Genomic DNA, 22,664 nt, shown 5'->3' on the forward strand with positions numbered 1-22,664 from the left:
CACCAAAAGTATGCGTAAGATGATGAGGTCGACACTTTGGATGTGATAACATGTAGTCCACACTCATCGACCTTAGTTAATGCAACTTCATTGTAATTGTTTTTTTACTAGCTTCTTACTTTTTTGTTTAAATGTTCAATTGTTTAAAGAAAAATATTTCTAAATAACCTAAATTTTCGGTTTAAATTATTTTAACTGATTGTAATAATTTTTGGAATGTATCAGCAAATATAATAAACATAATAGTTTTATTTTAGGGTGACTTTTTAATGGAAATTATTCCTTTTCAAATAAATAAGCGTTTGTAATATCGATTTTCCTTTTACACAGTTCTTTTTTATCCTTATTTAGGGGTATTTTATGTATATGATTTACAGTGAAATCTCGGTACTGAACTGCATATATACAAATCAAATGTTAATGTTTGTATGTTGATATACATAATTAAAGATTGTATTTATTTTGGATTAAGAAAATAATATATATATATATATATATATATATATATATATATATATATATATATATATATATATATATATATATATATATATATATATATATATATATATATATATATATATATATATATATATATATATATATATATATGACAATTTTAATCTCGGTCGCAGTTTAGTGGTTACATTCTTTTCAAATTGATGTATAGACTTTTCGTAACATTGTTTCTAATAGTAGAGTAGTTGGTGAGGTTATAAAATTCGGATGTACAATCTTTCCAACGTTTTCTTTTCTTGTGGCATAAGTTATTCGATTTGGTGGAAAATGAGATTTTTCCTTTAACCTTTTGTCAAACCATCAAAAAGGAAAGATAATGAAACCAAATCTAACTTTTCATAATTCTTATCAAGACGTTAAATCGTAGATATGTTTGCAAAATTTTGAAATTTGAGAAAATGATCTAACATAACATAATTCTTTTTCAAAAAGAAAATAGCCAAATAATACTAGCATGTTTGCAGATTAGGTGGATTTCGCATATGTGGCTTTTAAAAATCCATTTTTTTGAACTTTGAAGCTTAATAAATTTTACATACGAAATGCATTTGGGCTAAAAGATTTTGTTGTGTTCTTCGTAATAAGATTTATAGATGGACATATCACACTTTTGATTTAAAGGTTAGGAATTCATACTTTACATCGTTTGGTAATTTCCCCTGAGTAGGAGGTAATAAAAGGTTCACTACTTCAGTTCGGTATGCAGCTCGATACATGAAAAAAGTAAAATTAGAGTTAACAAGACGGTGAAATGACAATTCTTATTATATGTTTGAAATTGGTAATCAAAGTGTAAAATCTCATAGTTAGAGTGACATGACAATTCATGGTGAAACGACGATTCATATGTGAAATTGTAATTCTTATTAAATGTTTGAAATTTATAGTCAAAATGTACAATTGCGTAGTCAACATGACATGATAATTTAATTATTTGTGACCTATACCACATGTAGATGATTTTATATATATATATATATATATATATATATATATATATATATATATATATATATATATATATATATATATATATATATATATATATAAAGAGCTTAATGTAACATCCATAAAGTTCAAACCAATTTAAAACTTTTTCAAACATTCAAAAACCAGTATTTATTACAAAATGTTTTCAAAATAGTTTCATATCGGAGTATCTCAGAAACATAATCATAAAAATGCGAGGAGGTGCACGATCACGTCTTCGCCTTCCCGCGATCATCTGAAGTACCTGAAACAAAATTCAAAGTTGTAAGCCCAAAACTTAGTGAGTTTCCCCCAAAATACCAACGATATAAAAATCATAGTTATATCATAGCAAGTAAACAAACAACATGCATAATGAGCCATCAGCCTGACTGGACCGCCTCACAGGGCCATTAGCCTATCTGGACAACTCTCTGACCCATCGGCACGTCTGGGCCGCCTCGTGGGCCTTCAACCTATCCGGACCGCTCGTCGGGCCTTCGGCCTGACTAGTACGCCCTTACCGGGTTTGCAGTCTATCCGGGCCACCCTGGGTATGTTGGCCTAGAGCACAAAGCAAAGTCCGCCTCAATCCAACCCCACATACACAATCAACACATAATATCATAAGCTAGCATATACAATAGTCAAACCGATCTAACAGATCACTAATCATAGCATTATCTTATATACCAGGATACCGACCTAACAAGTCACCAACATAACATCATCTTATATACCAAGATACCGACCTAACAAGTCACTAAGAGCATCATTCTATATACCAAGATACCGACCTAACATGTCACTAACATATCTACATGTGATAAACCCATATACAAATTCGAACAGGGCCGACATTGGTTGCTTCGACCTTGTTAGTATAGTGAAGACAAATCACCTCACAATGTCGATCGAAACTGAAATGTCAAACTCCTGAAATACGGCTCCAAACACCAAAACCTACAACCACCATTGATCCCATTCCATAAATACCCAATTTACCAAAATACCCTCAGAAGTCAAACTGGTCAACCCCTGGTCAAAGTCAAAGTCAACGATCAAGATCAACAGTCCATGTTGCCCCAACTCGTCAAGTGCAGTCTACAGTCCATGCTGCCCCAACTCGTCAAGTGCAGTCTACAGTCCATGTTGCCCCAACTCGTCGAGTCCCTTTAGTCCTCTTCTTATTCAGACGTTTTTAAGCAAAACCAAGGCTCCAAATTGTATATCTAGCTTCCTAGGGTATAGTTTCCACGTAAAGTTGCAAACTTTACGTGCATGCAAAGCCCAAAATGCCAAAACTAAGCTAAGGAAGAGGTTTAAGCCAAAGAGAAGGGCCAAAACTTGATAAGTTCGATAACTTTATGACTATGAGGACTTAGAGGGGTCCAGATCTGAAGTTACAACTTCAGATCATGCTTAATACCATAAAAGACCCACAAATATGCTAAAAATGACCTTAAATCCTTGAATGAGGAGATCTAACTCTAGAATGATCAAGGTAACAACTGATTACCTTCAAATGGAAGCCAAGACGAAGTCGATACTGGATCTACAAGCTTCTCCTTGATCCAAGCTCTTGAGTCTTCAAGTTTCTTTCACTAAAACCACCTTCCAAGCTTTCACACACACACAAAATGAGGAGTAATACACGATTAGGGTTTTCTGAGTTTGAGGGGAGTGGGGGCGATAAGAGAGGCAAAGGATGGCTAATGAGCCTTTAAATAGGGTGCAAACCCTAAAAATTAGGGTTTTTCATGCACAACCTCTACTCGTCGAGTTGGGGTCCTCCAACTCATCGAGTAGGTTCCATAAACCACGCAGCCATATCCCGTCTCTACACGAAGAGTTGGGGGCAACCAACTCGTCGAGTAGATTCAAACATGAATATTAAACTTTAAAATTTATACCTAGGAGTCGGGGTGATACAATTCTCCCCCACTTGAACTAGACTTCGTCCTCGAAGTCTGCTGCAATAAACAACTCTGGGTAATGCTCCCGCATCTCAGCCTCCGGCTCCCAAGTCCACTCAGATCCCCTCCTGTGCTCCCATTGTACCTTTACCAAAGGTACCTCCTTGTTCCGTAGAACCTTCACTTTCCGCTCCAGGACTGCCACCAGTCTCTCCACATAATTCAGGCGCTCATCGACCTAAATATCATCTAATGACATTACCGCCTCCTCATCAAGTATGCACTTCTGTAACTGGGAGACGTGAAAAGCCCTGTGAATTTGACTGAGCTCCTTCAGGAGATCCAGTCTATATGCCACTTTGCCAACCCTAGCAATAATCCGAAAGGGACCAATGTATCGGGGACCTAACTTTCCCCTCTTCTTGAAGCGGATCACACCCTTCCAGGGTGAGACCTTCAGTAATACCATGTCGCCGACCTAGAACTCCAACTCGCATCAGCGTCGTTCGGCATAACTCTTCATCATCTTCATGATGACTACCAACATTACATACGATTACCACCATTGCAGGCACCAAATTAAAATCAAAAGACAAAGATAATAAGATTATAAGACATAGCTACATGCATAGATCACCCTCCTTAAGCCGACCACCCTCCTCTATAGGTGGATTCATAGTGTTGAGAAACAATAGCCAGCGTGGGTCTCCTTCACTGACAGGTAACCTCTTTTCTCCTTCTATTGGGTATTTAAGATTGGTGGTCAAATTAAGTGTTAATTAATCAAACGATTTTTTGTGTTGCTTGTTATTTTAATGAAATTCCGTTTTCTGTTTATATTAAGTATTTAACATGTATGGCTAGTTATTCTAATGAAATCCATGTGAAATTAGTAAGAGTCGTCGAGCAAAAGCCATACCATTAAAAGAGAAATGTTAATGGATAATTAAAAAATCAAAACATTAATGTAATAAATGGAGATTCCAAATGAGCTAGCTTACCTTTCTTTCTTTGTTTAAAAAACATTTTATGTTTTTGGTTTATTAGGTTGTTGCCATTGTTTTCCACAATCAATTTAGAAATTTGCAAGATAATCAATTAAAGCTTTAATTATTAATTAAAAGATAAAAAATAGTTGCACAGCAACTGCCAGTTATTTCAATTTATGATGTGTTGGCATTAGTTTGATTTGATTATGTGAAAATATCTGGTTTTTGATTTGCTTATGTGAAAAACTTAATTTACGTTTAATTATATAGGACCCTATTTTGTTTGGTAACTTTTATAATTAACAAATCAATACTTACCATTTGTCATATTTTAGGATAATGTCTAACAAGTATTTATTGAAATGCAGGAAAGAGAATCTAAAGAATCTAACCATGTTGTATGCATTCTGTTAGTGTCAACACATGTTTTATGTAAATTTTATATTCTCATGGAATAAATAGGTTTTTGCATTATAATATGGAAAAAAAAGTAAACATGGCAAACAATAGTGTATTCTAGCATAATTTATTTTATGTATAAACATTATAAAGCATAAAATGTATAAATTCATTCTGTCATAATGTCTTTAAGAATGTTTGTTAACAACAAGTATATTTGTGTAATAACTTGTAATACTAACGAGTAATGCATGTTATTCTTTCAAAATGGCTTGAAGAAGGAATCAAATATTGATCGTACAAGAGAAAGACTTTGAATCGAGTTAACCAACAAGTATATTTGCGAAGAATTACATTCTTATGATAATACATCACATTTTCATAAGAATAGTAGGAATCAAGTGAATTCTTTGGACCACTGAAGAAGATCAACAATATTTGTTCAATAATTGTATATTTAATAATGCTATTTTTTAAGAATTTTATTTATTTTTTATGATATTTTTTTAGAATGTGTATAACTATATTGAAATGTATAAGGCTACTAGTCTTTAAAAATATGTATAAATTTGTATTTAAGTTCAGATGTAGATGAATAATAAAATCATAGACCCTCATTATGACTTGGATGCATATGAAGAATATGAAGAATTGTTAAATAAAGTTAATTAACAAAAATATCTTAATTGGATTATATTCTGTAAGAATAAATTGAAAATATCTTTACTAGTTTATGCCTTTATGGTTATCATTATGTCAGAATAAATTTGATTATTATATAAAATTACATTATAATTAAAATTGAATTAATTTAAAAAATTCAGATTTTTAAAATTAGGAGAATTAATTATCCATTAAAATCAGCAAATTTCATTTTTTAAATATAGTTTATTGTCCAAAATACCCTTATGTTGAAATTTGTGTGATTATATAGTACATGTTATCCCATTGTAATATCATAGACCTTTATATCATGACCATTAATTATATTCATCCATTGGTCCAAAATTATGGTTACGAATATAAATAGATGTTATGAATAAAATAACCTAACCATATATATATACGTATTCACATTCTTTTCTTTTTGAACCAGAGAAGAAATAAAAAAGAAGAGAAATTATATATATATATATATATATATATATATATATATATATATATATATATATATATATATATATATATATATATATATATATATGAGAGTTGAAATTTATAGAATTTTTATGACTGTCATGAATGACGATACAAACAAAAATAAGATACTCCTGTGGAATATTGGAACTCGCGTTCTGTTAACAAATACAAAGAAAAAAATATATAAGTTAGAAAAAATTTCTATTGAAATCAGACAAAAAAGCATAATGAAAATTTGGCTCCAAAAATCACACAAATATATGTTTATCAAGGCAATTTCTTATAAGATAACTATAGATTTTCATAGTATGATTTTGGATTTTCACGATCAACATGAAAGACATCTTATTTTAAAAGATAGTATTTACAGATTTTCATAGATAACATTATTTTTTATCAATACAACATCATTTTGGTTTAAAAAAATCGTAGCCCGGCTTGATTTTAGCATTTTCCATTTTTTTGGTCGTTTAGTAAAGAAAACCTTAAAAAAAATATGATTATTATCTCTTAATTACAGAAGTGGAAATTGATTTATATTCGAAAGATATTGATATAATTATATGTCGGAATATAATATTGTAAGAAAACAAAAAAAAAAAAAAAAAATCAATGAAAAATCATTATGACACGGTTAGAAAACTTAAACACCTACTATACCTGCTGCCATTTTCATTATTGATCGCAATAACTAAATGAATTATTTAATGCAAATAGAAATTAATTTGGACGATGAAAAGCATAAGATTACATCTTTACTACAAAAGTGTTAACACATGTACATCAAATCATCTTCGCTACTTATTCACTACACAGTACTAACACATAGAAATAGTTACCACTCTACATCATATATATATATATATATATATATATATATATATATATATATATATATATATATATATATATATATATATATATATATATATATATATATATATATATATATATATATATAACTAGATTAAATAAAAAAAAACATAATTTTAAACTTAAATAATCACTTTACTAATAAGAAAAATAAATAAACATATTGCTAATTTTTAAAATTAAATAAACATATATAATTATATATAATTGATGGTCTAACTTAATTCAAATAGGGTGTAAAAAAATTGAAAGACATAATGTTAGGGACCATAATTGTAACTTAAATTGAAAACAAAATTGGAGAATTCGTTGGATCGTCCACAAATACCCATTTTTGTTTTCTTCTTCATGTGTTCTTCCACAAAAACCAGTTTAGCCATCGCTGAAAATTGAAGCTTCAATCTTCCCTTTTTACACCATTTAATTACATTTAAATCATATCTCCACATATTATTGTCTCATTTTCTAAAATTTGGAAGAAAAAATGTGATTGGTTGCCACATAGGCTTTTACGCGTCAAAAACGGTGTCATACCCGATGGCCTAATCGGATTTAGGCATATCCGGGTCCAGTGAATCTCTGATCGTTAGCAATGAACATGTCTCTTTCCTCTCCCTCTCTCCGCCTCTAGAACAGCCACCGCGTGTATACGTCTTTTCTTCTAATCCCCCCACACGTATTACCTTCCAATCTTCATTCTTTTTTCACAGTCCATCTTTCCCAGCTTCTGTTTTTGTTGTAAGGATTTTGTTGGTGAACTAAGTTATGAGAGGTGGAAGAGTCGGGCGTCACGAGCGCCGGTGGGCGTCCGACACCGTCCCAGATGATATGTTGATCAGTGGAAGTTCTTCACCGGCTTACACAGATACGTCGTCAGTGAATCCAGGGGAGGAGTTTGTTGAAGTGACTCTTGATCTTCAGGATGACGACACTATTGTTCTACGTAGTGTGGAGCCGGCGACGGTGATCCACGTGGATAATGATATTGGAGGAGGTATGGAAACTCCGGCATCGGCGACTTCGTCTCGATCTCCGACAATGCGACGGAGCTCATCCAACCGATTCCGACAGTTTTCACAGGAATTGAAGGCTGAAGCGGTGGCGAAAGCGAGGCAGTTCTCGCAGGAACTCCGGAGGTTTCCATGGAGTTACGGGCACACGTCACGTGCATCGTCTTCCTCGGCGATGCAAAACACCGCCGTAGGAAGTGGAGGATTGGATTCGGCGTTGGCTGCTCGTGCAATGCGTAGACAGCGCGCTCAGCTTGATCGAACTCGCTCCGGCGCGCATAAAGCTCTTAAAGGTCTCCGATTCATCAGTAAGAGTAAAATCAACGGTTTAGATGGTTGGAACGAAGTACAGAACAATTTCAACAAGCTTGCAAAGGATGGATTTCTCTATCGTGCAGATTTCGCACAATGCATAGGTTAATTCCCTCAACGAATTATTCTAGGGATTCTGAAATTAGGAGTCCGAAATCTTCTGAATATTCATTCTCCTCTCCGATTCATTTTTCATTCTATTCTTATTGATGCGATTCATCCATTTTTGCATATGAAGGAATGAAAGATTCAAAAGAATTTGCTCTTGAAGTCTACGATGCTCTTAGCAGAAGACGAAGACTAAAAGTTGACAAGATCAGTCGAGATGAATTATACGAATATTGGTCTCAGATCACCGATCAGAGCTTCGATTCTCGCCTCCAGATCTTCTTCGATATGTACGACTTACAATCAATCGTTTTATTTTACTTCATTTTTCTTACTTAACAAATTCATCTTCTCTTCAACATTATAATCTAATATTTCAATAAAATATGACATAAACAAACAACCATCTCGATTCATTCACAGGGTTGACAAGAACGAAGATGGAAGAATCACCGAAGAAGAAGTTAAGGAGGTAAACATTTACTTGTTAATTCATAATACATCGCAGTCTCATTTTTGCTTATTTTAATCCAAATTCCTCGTTCATATCCTCCATTTTAAAGAATTGAAACATGCCCTTGATAGCAAATCGATTACATGAACACTTTTATGAATCTTTTTCTGTTTTTGGGGGTTGGTTTTGAAAAAAAAAATAGTGGGAAGAAGGGTGGCGAGTGGTTGAAGGACTACAGGCATAAAGTCATTTTCTGTTACTTATGCATGTGTCGAAGTTGATTTGAGTGGTCATCTTCTTTTTTACAAAATCTTATAAAAAATAAACCCACCGCATTATAACTCTTTTCAATGTTTTCAATATATATATTTTTTATTTAAATACCAGTCTAACAGTTACATTTAATTTGAGATGAAAACATACAGCAAATTTTGTTTTTGGACATATTATATTAATTGAAGCATTATTCTACAGGATATCAATATAATGTAGTAATGATATTACAAGTTATGGAAAGTTCTATCTTTTACTCACTATTTTTTAATAAAATATATCTGTAAACAACTATCGTGAGTTTTTTTGAATGATTTTTGAAATAATAATATCTAAAACGTTGCCATGCAATGTTAAAGTCGTGAGTTAAAAGTACTCCTTTGGAACTATATAAAGTTACAGACATTTTCTTCGATTTTCTTTTGAAAAATGCAATATTTTATTATTTTTTTAGAAGTTCGCATGTAATTGATTATAAAATACGATTATTAAACTCCAATTGATGATATCTTGAAATTTGATGTTTTTACTTTTATCTTTTTTATAATTTTTTTTTTAATTATGCAGTAATGGCAATTTATTTTTATGACGGGTAGTATAAATTTTATGTTTTTCCCAATTCTGGTTTACGAAAACTATTTTTACCGTTACTTGCATACAACAATTCTATAAAACATTTTATTACTAAATTAAATAATTATATGCAATCAAGTATTACATTTTCGTTGATTAACGTAACTTACAAGAAAGGAAATTACCAGTACAAAATATTCCACTGCCATTGACAACCTCCTAAAAAAACATATCTTTTCCTTTTTCAAGACAATACTGTCCAAATTATTGTTACTATTTTGGAAATAATAAAAACCCTAGGAGATAAGTTTTATCTTTTTTGTCTACCTGTTTTTCTTTAAAAAAGATATCTATGTTGTGGAATATTTTAATATCTTGAACTAATTCTGGTAATTTCGTCAAACTTAATTTAAATATTATATATCATGCTAAAATCATTTATGTAGTGAAAAACAATACTTAATATTGAGAAAAATAATAATAAAAATAAGGGGGGTTGGTGAGGACTTGTTCTTACAGGAAATTAATGTAGTACTTTGATTTTAAATTGAAATTTTGAAAAAAACAGATTATAATGTTAAGTGCGTCAGCAAACAAGTTATCAAGATTACAAGAACAAGCAGAAGAATATGCAGCTTTGATAATGGAAGAGTTAGATCCCGAAAGACTTGGCTACATTGAGGTACGTGTGGGTCCCACCCGTCAATTTTGAAGCTTTCCCCGTTTCCACTCTCCATTATATATATATATATATATATATATATATATATATATATATATATATATATATATATATATATATATATATATATATAAAACTTGAGTTAATTCCTTTTCACATGATTTTGGTTTCTCTCTCATTAACAACAAAGAAAAGTCTCTACGTAAATTAGCCACCAAAATTTTATATAGGTATAATGTTAAAATAAACATAATATTAAAAAAAAAATGTTATAGCCTGATTGCTTGCTCTTATTTAAATGTTTAGGATTTGATTATACGATGATTAGTGGCCTTTTAACCTTTTTATCCATAAAAGTTACAAAAGTTTTAACTTTATCTTTTTGTCATATTAAATAGTCATCATAAAAATCATATATATATATATATATATATATATATATATATATATATATATATATATATATATATATATATATATATATATATATATATATATATATATATATATAATTTTTTTTTCTCTCCATCTTGTTATACGTTTACCTAATAGTTACACATATTCATTATAATATATATACTATAAAGTCAAGAGTGATCATCTTCTTTAAATTAATTTAAGTTAATATTATATTATTTTTCCTGGTTCATTGTCCTTTTTTACTTGGCTATAACCGTGGTAGCAGCCAAGAAAATCAAGACATTTGTCTTGTACTTTGGTAACTTTTTTCTTATTTTGATTTGGTTTTCCAAATAAGTTAAAATATACTTATAATGCATTCTAGTAAAACAATCAAAACCTCAAAAACACAAGTAGAAAATTAAATATGATAAATATTTATGGACTCTAGCTGTGGTTGTGCTAATCCATGAGTAGTGGTTATGGTCTAGAAGTTTGACTTGGGAATAAATTAATAAAAGTCGAGGTGTCCTCATGTAATAAAAAATTATTTGTCGTGTAAGTTAAATATATAATAAAATAGAATTAGTTAATTATATTATTAAGAGAAACAGACTTCATAGACAAAGGAAACTTGCTAATTATTTAAATCAAGTGGTGTAGTCTTTTAGAGTATGTTGTTTTTCAAAGTCAGTAACGAGTGGTTAGGCCGGAAAGCAAAGGTTAAATTGTTGTTCAACTGTCCCACGAAGAATTAAGGAACATTACATTACCCCCTTTGAATTTTGAAATAAACATACTCTTTTGGTTGTTCAACTGCTGACTTGTATATGTGTATCTAGAAGTCTTTTTAATCATATCATAATTCATAAAGACAAAATAACTTAATCTTGAAGATAAGATTAAAAACTTAATTCGTTTTCTTTGTCACACAACATAATGTAACTATTAAGTTAACATGACACCCTAATTAAAAAAAAAAAAAAAAAAATCCACTTAGATCTTATTACTTATAGAGTTATATGATCAGCATCTGGACACATGTTAGCCAGGTTGCAATCCTCTGATAACGCATATTATTTGTCTCCATCATTGGATTTGTTGTGCAATTACGCGTATTCTCCACTATGCCATGTGTATAAAGTGGTCAACCTTATATTCATATCATCAATAATATCAACGAACATAAACAGACGATAATATTCCCACTCATTTATATTTCAACACAAAGCATCCAATGCTGTACCACAAGACTTTGACATTTAAAGTCTACTTCACATTTAAAGTCTAGCCCATTCTCATTTATATTTGACCACTACTATCACTACATTTTTTTTGTACTTATTTATCCGGTAAATACCTGACCACCACTTACGTGGCATGGCATACCAGTGTTGTTAACTAGGAACTATGACATTTTTTTACACATTTTTTACCATTGCATTTTATTTATACACATTATACCAATAATCTTACAAATTTATTAAAAATAAAAGAAAATGTTGATGTTTGGTTTTGAACTCGTGGCCTCAAGAAAGGAGTCGTCAACTCTATAATTAAGCCAAGACGCAAAGGTAGAAATTGAAAACGCTTCTTGGTTCAGTGGTAGAGAGGTCACTCGTTCAAACCCAAGTATTGTCTTTTATTTATTCATCTATTATTTATTTTAAATAACATTGTAAAATTATTGGTATAATATTTATAAAAAAAAATTCAGTGGTAAAATATGTAAAAAAAAAGTTACAATTTTAAGCAATTTCTTAAAAAACAATTTTTTAATTGAACATATCTAGTTATCGGTTCCTGTTTGACCGTCGGTTCAACCCAATTTTCATAATTTTTATATATTCTTTTATTTTTCTACATACAATATATATATATATATATATATATATATATATATATATATATATATATATATATATATATATATATATATATATATATATATATATATATATCCAAAAATTTGACATCCACAAAAAAGAAAATCGTACGTTATGATAATGAAGTATATATTATAAAGACATAAACATAATACTTGAGAAGTATCAGCCTTCAAATTGAGTAGATCGGTGTTAGACTAACGTCTAGTGTGTGTCGAAGTCGTGTTCGGTAAAGGTGTGCGTCAGCATTCAACTTGTGTACATTCCAAATAACCTGATCGATCGTGTTTTTTAATTTGTTTTGTAAATGGGCTTTTTTAACGGTCTTAATAAAATTCAAGTATCCAAATCAAATAAATCAGTTTAAATGGTTTTTTTACCAATTTTGTTACACCGGTTCAACCGAATTATTGAAGATTTGGTCTGGTTCGATCTTGTCTAAAGATTAGAATAAAACTGATCATTATTGAGCCAATCTCATTTCCGATTCGAAACGGTTTTTAAAACATTGATTTTAGGTAACAACCAGATGGTATGCCATGTCAAGTGGTGATTATGTATTTATCAAGATAATGTGTAAAAAAATTGTGGTATTTTTGAACAAAATTAAAAGATTGATGGTATTTTGTGAATGGAATAAAAAATTGTTGATAAATTATGTATAAAAATAAAATTTACTGTTAAAATAAGAAACTAAAAAAAAATAAACTTATACCTAAAGTTTTTATCTATTTATTCATTATCCCTTTTATATATTGTCTTTTGTTTGCATTTTTTTTGAAAAGGTATATTACAAATACTAGGTGTTAACCCCGTGTATTACACGGGTTAATTACAAAAAATATTAAATATTAAAATGTAACATTAGATATTTTTGAAAATAAAATTTTGAAATAATAAAGAAGGAAAAACATATTCATTGCAATTTATTGTCACATTTATTACAATAAATATTTTACATATATAAGTATAAGTATTATATGATTTTTTAATTTTAAAATTTGAAAAAGTCTCCATAAAATGACATGTGGATATTATTTATTTTAAAAATACTACAAAATGACAAGTGTCAAAATTAATAAGAGATTGACAAGTGGCAAAATTTATTTTTGGAGGATTTGTACTTCATGGTTAGGGATAAATAGTGATTTTAAAAAGGTAAGTGAGATATAAAATTTAAGTTAAAATAGTAAAGTCAATAAAAAATCAAACTAAGGATAAATAATGATTTTAGAGCAAATCCACAGAACGCGTTGTCTTTAGTAATTGGAAATACTGAACAACATGAAAAATCTATTTCAAACGATTCTCTTCCTCAAATTGTTCCGAATCAATGCATGCAAATTTGGGGTGGAAATTGAAAAAATTTTAACCGTAAAATCGAATCAAGTTGGGCGAAATTATGATTTAAGTGATCTGATACTATGAAAAATGCATGTTTCCATGCATAACATAATTAACCACGCTTCTAAAATCTTTAGTATAGCAACTTCTTCAAATCATTTTTCTCTCACGATGAACTGAAATTTCGCTATCTGTCCAGCTATGGCAGCTCGAAACACTTCTGTTGCAGAAGGACACTTACCTAAACTACAGTCAAGCATTGAGCTACACAAGCCAGGCATTGAGCCAAAACCTACACGGCTTGAGAAACCGAAGCCCAATAAAGCGAATGAGTTCCAAATTCATGTACTATCTACAAGAAAACTGGAAAAGACTTTGGATCATTACCTTGTGGATCTTAATCATGATCGGTTTATTTCTATGGAAATACTATCAATACAAACAAAGGGCCGCATTCGAAGTCATGGGGTACTGTGTTCTCACAGCTAAAGGAGCAGCCGAGACTCTTAAATTCAATATGGCGATCATATTATTGCCGGTTTGCAGAAACACCATAACTTGGCTAAGATCCACAAAATTGTCAAATTTCGTACCCTTCGACGATAACATCAACTTCCACAAGGTTCAGTTTTGTTATCCTTCTACTTGTATTGTGGCCCTAATTCTATTCAATTTCAGGATTATGAAATTGTACTTAAGTGTAAACGGATATACAATTGATTTTTCAGACGATAGCTGCAGCGATTGTGATCGGGGTAATCCTTCATGCTGGTAACCATTTGGCGTGCGATTTCCCGAGACTTATAAACCAAGATGAAATTGCATACGATCTTAGTATGAGACAATACTTTGGGAACAACAAACCGACATACACAGACCTTGTTCGAGGTGTGGAAGGTGTAACTGGTGTTATAATGGTGGTATGCATGACAATCGCTTTCGTACTTGCAACCAGATGGTTCAGACGGAGCTTAGTGAAGCTACCAAAGCCTTTTGATCGGCTCACCGGCTTCAATGCTTTCTGGTATTCACACCACCTGTTTGTTGTCGTCTACATTTTGTTCTTAGTCCATGGATGGTTCCTTTATCTAGTCAAGAAATGGTACAAAAAAACGGTAGGTATATATACTACCTAGCTAAATTCTCTCTTTCACTTGTTCTGGATTCAACAATTTCAGATGATAACCTTGATACTATTAATTATATGGTTTACAACAGACGTGGATGTATCTTGCATTTCCGGTATTGCTTTACGCTGGGGAAAGAACCCTAAGATTTTTCCGATCAGGCTCTTACACTGTCCGCCTTCTAAAGGTTGCAATTTATCCAGGAAACGTCCTCACATTGCAAATGTCCAAACCTCCACAGTTTCGTTACAAGAGTGGACAATACATGTTTGTTCAATGCCCCACTGTATCTCCATTTGAATGGTAATTAATGGTTTCCAAAACGATTAATCTGTCATTCTATTTAATACCTAATAATCCCTCCATATCTATCATTTTTAGGCATCCATTTTCAATCACATCTGCTCCAGATGACGATTACCTAGCCATTCACATAAGGCAGCTAGGTGATTGGACACAGGAATTAAAAAGGGTATTCTCGGAAGTCTGTGAACCTCCAGTAGCTGGTAAAAGTGGGCTTCTTAGAGCCGATGAAACTACCAAAACAATGTATAGTTTTATCATCCTACTTTATGGTATAAAGTTTAGAAACATATAGTGATATAACTAACAACTTGATATCAGATTACCAAGATTGTTGATTGATGGGCCTTATGGAGCTCCAGCCCAAGACTACCGTAAATATGATGTTCTTTTGCTGGTTGGACTTGGAATTGGAGCAACGCCTTTTATTAGTATTCTTAAAGATTTGCTCAACAACATTGTTAAAATGGAAGAACTAGCAGTATGTGATTATTTCTTCACTTTATATAATAAATGTTCAGTTTTATGATCAAATCTTTGAACCAAAATTTGGTTTTAGGATTCAACATCGGGTCACAGTAGGAGATCGGATCAGAGTTCAGGTAGTGGTGACTCTTACTCTCATGATAAAGCTTCTCCCAGCAGAAAGAAGAAAAGTTTGAGGACTACAAATGCTTACTTTTATTGGGTAACTAGAGAACAAGGTTCATTTGATTGGTTCAAAGGTGTCATGAATGAAGTTGCTGAACTCGATCAACGGGTATGACGCATAACCATTCAATCTCTCATATCGTATGTTTAAAGATTCAAATAAATATTTCTTGATTTGTTATGTGCAGGGTGTGATTGAGATGCATAATTATCTAACAAGCGTCTATGAAGAAGGGGATGCCCGATCAGCTCTCATCACCATGGTTCAGGCTCTCAACCATGCCAAAAATGGCGTTGACATTGTATCGGGCACAAGGGTAATGTTGTCATTTTATCTTATCTTTCACAGTAAAGTACAAAAACGGTCCCTGTGATTGCTGATTTTTACTCCAAAGTTGAAACATTTTTCAGTTTTGGTCCTTGTTTTAGAGCTTCCTATCGGTTTTGGTCCCTAGAACCTTTAAATAAGAACCAAATCCGATATGAAACCTTGAAACAAGGACCTAAATTGAAAAGGAAAAAAAAAACAATTTTGGACTAAACACAGTAAAGATACAGAAAACAGGAAGATTATTTTTGTAATTTGTTAGACCCTGTTAAATTATGTTTGATAACCTGTTTTGATTAAACAGGTGAGAACCCATTTTGCAAGGCCAAATTGGAAGAAAGTTTTGTCAAAAACTTGTACCAAACATGCTGGTGCTAGGATAGGTGAGTGTTTAATGGTTATGTTGTGATGATGTATTATGGTTATGGTTATGGTGGAGTAAGTAAGTAATATTGGGTGTTGTGTGAACTATGAACCAGGTGTGTTCTATTGTGGTGCACCGGTGCTAGCCAAGGAACTGGGTGAGCTGTGTCATGAGTTCAACCAAAAAGGCTCGACCAAATTTGAATTCCATAAGGAGCACTTTTAAGTTTTAAGCTGCTTAATTGTTACCAGAGAACACCAATGTACAGTTTTTTTCTTAGTAAGTAGAAGTAAAAGGAGGATCGGATCCGAGGACAATTTTGGTTCATGGTAAATGGTAAATGGTAATGGTATTGGTAGGTATAAAAAAAAAAAAAGCATCCTTTGTTGGTGAGATGAACTAAACCAATAATAAAAAAAACAAAAAGGGTATTGCGCTAGTGGTGGGATCCACATGCACAGCAACCCATGTAGAGGGTTGACATTTGGAGGGGGGACAAGACAACGACAGCTACAACAACATGCATAGAATTCTTGTAAAAGAAAGATTGATGGAATTGGAAGGGGAATTCAGAATTGCAAGGTGTGGTGTGGTGGGGTGGGGTGGGTGTTGTAATGAATAATGATGAAGATTGGAGAGGAATCCATCCACATCCACCTTGGCTTCAATTGAATTATTTTGGATTTTTATTATTTTTGTTCTTTATACACATATATCTTGTACAGACATATTTCTGTACTCTCATCGTCATATAATTTGTATTTAAATATCAGTATATCAACATTTGCTCATTTTCTCTTACACCTTTTTAAACCGAGAGTTAAAATTTTCGTTTTTGGGCAAATGCTTTGTCCAATGGTTGATAAGAAGTAGTATGTTTTTATGAAAATTAATTGGTACATACAAAAATAAAATTGTAAAACCCGTGCTAAAAATTACTCCATGGATGACAACGTTCATTAGTTGAAATGTCTTAATTATGAACCTAAATATATTTGTTTTTTCCAGGTCTCAAGTAAAAAGTAGCAAAATAAATGTTCTCTACATAATTTTCATATGTATGAAATGGTTCATGGGAATTCGTATGAGAATATCGAAATATTTTCATATATTCTATTTCTAGTTTATTGGTATCTAATCTTAACAACATCTTCTTTCCTATTTTTGGGATTCTCTTCGAATAATTTTAGCTCTTCTCTTCCCTTTTGTCTAGAAAAGTATATGAAGCCACTTCCATAGTCTACTTGGTTGCATTGCCTCCATCATCATCTAAATGGATCGGCCTTCCCATTAGGCTGCTCATTCTTAGTTGTGCAAATGCAGAAGTTAATCTAATAATTCACAAGAAATTGTGAAGAACAACTGAAAAAAAGATGATCAAAAAGAGATTTCACATTTCTTTGTTTTTATAAGAGGCCAAAGGTTTATATTAGTTTATATCTAGTTGGGTCCAAAAAAAAATGATGTTCTTTATTTATGCTAATGGCCCCAAGACATGTATTTTGGTCACATTCAACCTTAGAGTATCCACAACGGTGAATTCAATGAGAGAGTTAAATGAGATAACAAGTCTATGTCTCATTCAATGGAAGAAATTCTATCATTTTGAGATGTCACTTTGGCATTCAAAGGATTGGAGTTCAATGGGAAAATGAAAGTTTTTAATTCTTAATTATTTACTATAAATTACATTTTGTAACATTCTATTGAACTTTATAGAGTTCAATGCATTCTAGAAAAAAATGATAGAGCTGTATGGATTGTAAAAAGATGATGTGACAATCCATTGAACTCTATGGAGTTCAATGCATTATGGATGCACTTAGAATCTCCACCTTAACTTACAAACTACATCAAACCCTAAAATTTTCAACATACCCAAAAATGGAAGCCCAAACCTCCTTATCGATTTGAGAAACATAATCTTTTCACTACCTTCTCTTCCTATGGATAAGTTTCTGAGCATGGGTCTTTCTCCATGCTAGGATGGGAGATGCCAAAATTTCCTCCACTTGCCAACAAGACTTCCTCTTTGATTCTTCTTATATTTTCCTTGAATTTCTCTCCATGCACTTCTTGCATTCCTTGAAATTTTCATAGTATCATTGGTGTTTTTTAGGAGCAACAAATGATATAATAAACGGATCCCTATTAGTACTACAAAATGAATTGTATTGCATAAGTATGGGTTGTATCAACATGGATTCGGAGTTAACAAAATATGCTAAAATATTTCAGCATAAATACGGATAAAGCGAGTAAAGATAAAACAATAAAAGAGGTTATTGTATGATCATAATAAACAAGGTTGTAAAAATCGTTAGACGGTACAAAATCCGTGGACTAAAAACTATGGATTAGTTGGCCTTGTCAGAAATTAGTCGGAGACTAATCGGAGACATGTAAATTCCTGAATAATAGACAATCAAATTTAAAGAGCCTTAAATTCAACCTTATATATATATATATATATATATATATATATATATATATATATATATATATATATATATATATATATATATATAGAGAGAGAGAGAGAGAGAGAGAGAGAGGTTCTTTTCAGAACCAAAAAATTTATGAGAACTTACGAACTTATAATCAACGCATCATTTGTAACGACCGGATCCTGGTAAGTGTTTTAAATTAAATCATTCATTTTTGCAAAGGGACTCGACGAGTTGGGGCCCCAAACTTGTCGAGTAGGAACAGATGTTGGACGCGGGACTTGAAGTCTACTCGACAAGTTGAGAACCCTCAACTCGACGAGTAGGGTTGCTAGAGTGAAACCCTAGTTTTCAGGGTTTGCGCTCTATTTAAGCACCTTAATACTTCATTGTGGCCTCCCTTAGTCCAGCAAGACCCTAATTCGTGATCTTGATCCTTTTGAGTGTGTGTGAGTAAAAAAAGAGTGATTCTTTGGTATTTCCTTGAAGAAGTGGAAGCTAGAAGTGCTTGGTTGAAGGAAGAAGCCTTGGATCCAGAGATTTCATTGTCAAAGCAGCCTTATTGAGGTATAAAGTCTAAACCTTGACTATTCATTTACTAGATCTCTTCATGGAGTAGTTTAGGGCTTTAAGAAGCCTATTTTGGGACCATTCATGGATCCAAGCATGTTTTGGAGTCATGACTTCAGATCTAGAGCCTTTGAGGGACTCCATGGCATAAAGGTGCCAACTTCATGCCAATGGGAGTCCCATGCAACTTGTGAACCACTTTTTAGGGATTTTTTAGCTAAATAACCTATGCATGGATGTAAAGTTAGAAACTTTACATGATATATCGACCCTAGGGAAGCAGATCTATGGTTTGGTAGCTTTGAACCGGACTGGAAACAACTGAATAGGTTTAGATAATAGGGGACTCGACGAGTTGTTCATACAACTCGGCGAGTTGGGTCGTGGTCCCCCAACCTTTTATGTTACTGAGCAAACTCATTGAGTCTAGGAGATGACTCAGTGAGTTGGACATGTTTTTGGGTTTGAAGATTAAAAAACTCGACGAGTTCAAGGATGAACTCAGCGAGTTGTAAGCAAAATGTCCTGACTTATATGAAGAGGGACTCGACGAGTTCAAGGATGAACTCGGCGAGTTGTAAGCGAAATGTCCTGACTTATATGAAGGGGAACTCAACGAGTTCATGAAAGAACTCGACGAGTAGGATTGAGATTTTAGGGTTTTATGGATTATGGAACTCGACGAGTTGATGGACCAACTCGGCGAGTTGAGTCAACCAGGATGTTGACTTTGGCCATTGACCAAAGCTGACCCTTAAAGGGGTTATGAGTATGAAAGAGTAATTAAAGGAGATTGTTATATGTAGGAGTTTTAGAGGAGTTGATCCCAGAGTAGAGGACAGTTCAACTACTTCACGACATTCACGTGAGTTACCTTCCAGTAGAAGTAGGTCGAAGGCACCAAGTCGGCCCACTAGTAAGAGTTATAGTAGAGAGAATTGTCTTTTTGATAATTATCTGGTATGTCACTATCTATTATGCTTTATGTGCTAGTATGTTATGATGTTATGTGATAGTGGTAGGAGGGGTAGGATAGCACCAATACCGGTCAATAGGGCCGCAGGGGTATGCCAGCACCCGGATAAGCTAGGCAGTATATGACTTATATGTTTATGCACTAGGATGCTATATGGTAGAAGTGGGGGGTGAAATAGTCCCCGGTACCGGTCAAAAGGACAGAAGGGGTAGGCCAGCACCCTGATATGCTAGGAAAGGTACTGGTCGAAAGGACCAAAGGGGTAGGCCAGCACCATGATATGCTAGGCTAGGTGATGGTGGACATGACCGAAGGAGTAGGCCAACACCCTGATATGCTAGGCAGTTACCAGTTGAAAGAGACTGAAGGGGTAGTCCAGTACCTGGATATGTTAGATAGTATGTGTGTTGTATGGCATGTAGTATGATGGGGAAATCACTAAGCTTTGTGCTTACGGATTTCAGTTTTTGTTTCAGGTCCTTCTTCTTCAAAGGGAAAGGAGCCGGCTTGGTAGCAATGCATTACACACACGATATTCCGCATATGAGATTCTTGGGATTTGTACTATGACATTGTTACTATCTTATGACATGCTTTTGATACATATGATCTATGGTTTTTTTGAACTGAAATAACTTGATGATGTTTTCTATAAATTGTTTTATACATCGTTATATCAAAAATAAAAATTTTGGTCTACAATTTTGGGATGTTACAAGTTGGTATCAGAGCCTTTGTTTGAGGGATTCGGACACACCTTCGGGGGTGTCTGGACTCAAACCGAGGGTTTGAAATATTTTTACAATAAAATAGTTTCTCAAAAAAAAAAAGAGTTTTGAGAAAGAACAAGGTGTGTGATGCGTGCAACCGGCCGAGCTTAAGTAACTTTTCCCCAGATACCCATACATGTTTATTATGATATATGAGAACTGCATGCTAGATTAGGGTTGAGGATCTAGGAAGGATGCCTTATATGTCTACTATATATGTATGAAAACTGCAAGCTATATTAGGTCTAAGGATCTAGGAATATGCCTTATGTGCCTGCTATATGTGCTTATTAATTACATGATAGAATTGATGAGACAATGATATGATGGCCTGAATAGGATATGCTTGGTTTGGTTACTCAATGCCCGAATGTTGTTTGCTTTGTGCTTTTAGGATTCCTAGTTATATTTAACTAATTATTAAACGAATACGTTAAGTTACATATTGCGAGGACTAAATAATTTCAGAGCGTTCGGCCTAGCCGTATTTCGCAGCTCTTGTTTGAGTCCAACCGTTGTAGGGTAGGACCTCTCATTCGAAGAATTATCTGGTCTTAGTGATATGTAATGGTATTCGAGAGTTAGTTAGGTAAATGTAGCAGGGATTTCTTATGCAGCTGACGGTGGAGAGTGGGTCGGAGAGTTACCCTAGGGTAAGCCTAGTATGAGATTAGTGCAGCGAGCAGTAATAGTAGAAGGGACTTGGTGAAGTTAAGGCAATCCTTGAGGAAAGTACGGATAGATGTGGAAGGTAGTATGGGCCTGTAGAACTGAAAGCAGAGGATCCATACTCAAGTCAAGGAGGGCTGAGATAGAACCAAGGAACTTGTAGAGTGTGTAAGACCTCTCGAGGTTATGTATGACCTTGATGATTATGTGTTTTGTTTCAGAATGGTGGTGACACGTCACAGAGCAGGAGGTTCAGGGTCTGGGTCTGGATCAGGTTTAGGTTCGGGTGAAGGTTCCGAGCCGGTTGATGACAGACTACGCGAGTTCATCGCGTCTGAGATTACGAGAGGCATCCTTGAGGTGACCTCGGTGATTTTCGGGTCGATCAAGGAAGGGATCATCAAGCTGATGTAGGAGCGTCTCAGGGCGTTCAGGAGCGACATGGAATCTGGCCAGTTAGGGACACACACACTCTCCTTCAAGGATTTCAGGGCATGTGGTACGATAGACTTCCATGGGGTGAAGGACCCCATTGTGGCCAAAGGGCCCACACACATCGGTGTGTATAAGATCCAATAGACCCTCACCCCTCTCACAAGTGCCAGTGAAGGGT

General features: G+C 33.3%; 1 protein-coding gene across 1 annotated transcript; it reads left to right on the plus strand.

Moving 5' to 3' along the window:
• Positions 1-7,111: 7,111 nt before the first annotated feature.
• Positions 7,112-17,410, plus strand: LOC111886467 (respiratory burst oxidase homolog protein A). The gene is made up of 13 exons (XM_023882708.3): positions 7,112-8,231; positions 8,366-8,525; positions 8,659-8,707; positions 10,104-10,217; positions 14,046-14,468; positions 14,575-14,961; positions 15,065-15,276; positions 15,355-15,522; positions 15,598-15,757; positions 15,836-16,036; positions 16,116-16,244; positions 16,560-16,638; positions 16,735-17,410. Exons 1-13 carry the CDS (start codon positions 7,571-7,573, stop codon positions 16,842-16,844), a joined length of 2,853 nt encoding a protein of 950 aa, XP_023738476.1. The 5' UTR covers positions 7,112-7,570; the 3' UTR covers positions 16,845-17,410.
• The last annotated feature ends 5,254 nt before the right edge of the window (positions 17,411-22,664 follow it).

Source organism: Lactuca sativa, chromosome 3 (assembly GCF_002870075.4).
Source record: "Lactuca sativa cultivar Salinas chromosome 3, Lsat_Salinas_v11, whole genome shotgun sequence".
Lineage (NCBI taxonomy): Eukaryota > Viridiplantae > Streptophyta > Magnoliopsida > Asterales > Asteraceae > Lactuca > Lactuca sativa.

What these genes read in the sequence shown, in the direction of transcription:
- LOC111886467 (XM_023882708.3), top strand. Translation starts at nt 7,571, where the DNA reads ATGAGAGGTGGAAGAGTCGGGCGTCACGAGCGCCGGTGGGCGTCCGAC. An exon ending in GATGAAACTACCAAAACAAT is followed by an intron (nt 15,523 to 15,597) that starts GTATAGTTTTAT and finishes ACTTGATATCAG; the next exon opens with ATTACCAAGATTGTTGATTG. An exon ending in TTAAAATGGAAGAACTAGCA is followed by an intron (nt 15,758 to 15,835) that starts GTATGTGATTAT and finishes ATTTGGTTTTAG; the next exon opens with GATTCAACATCGGGTCACAG.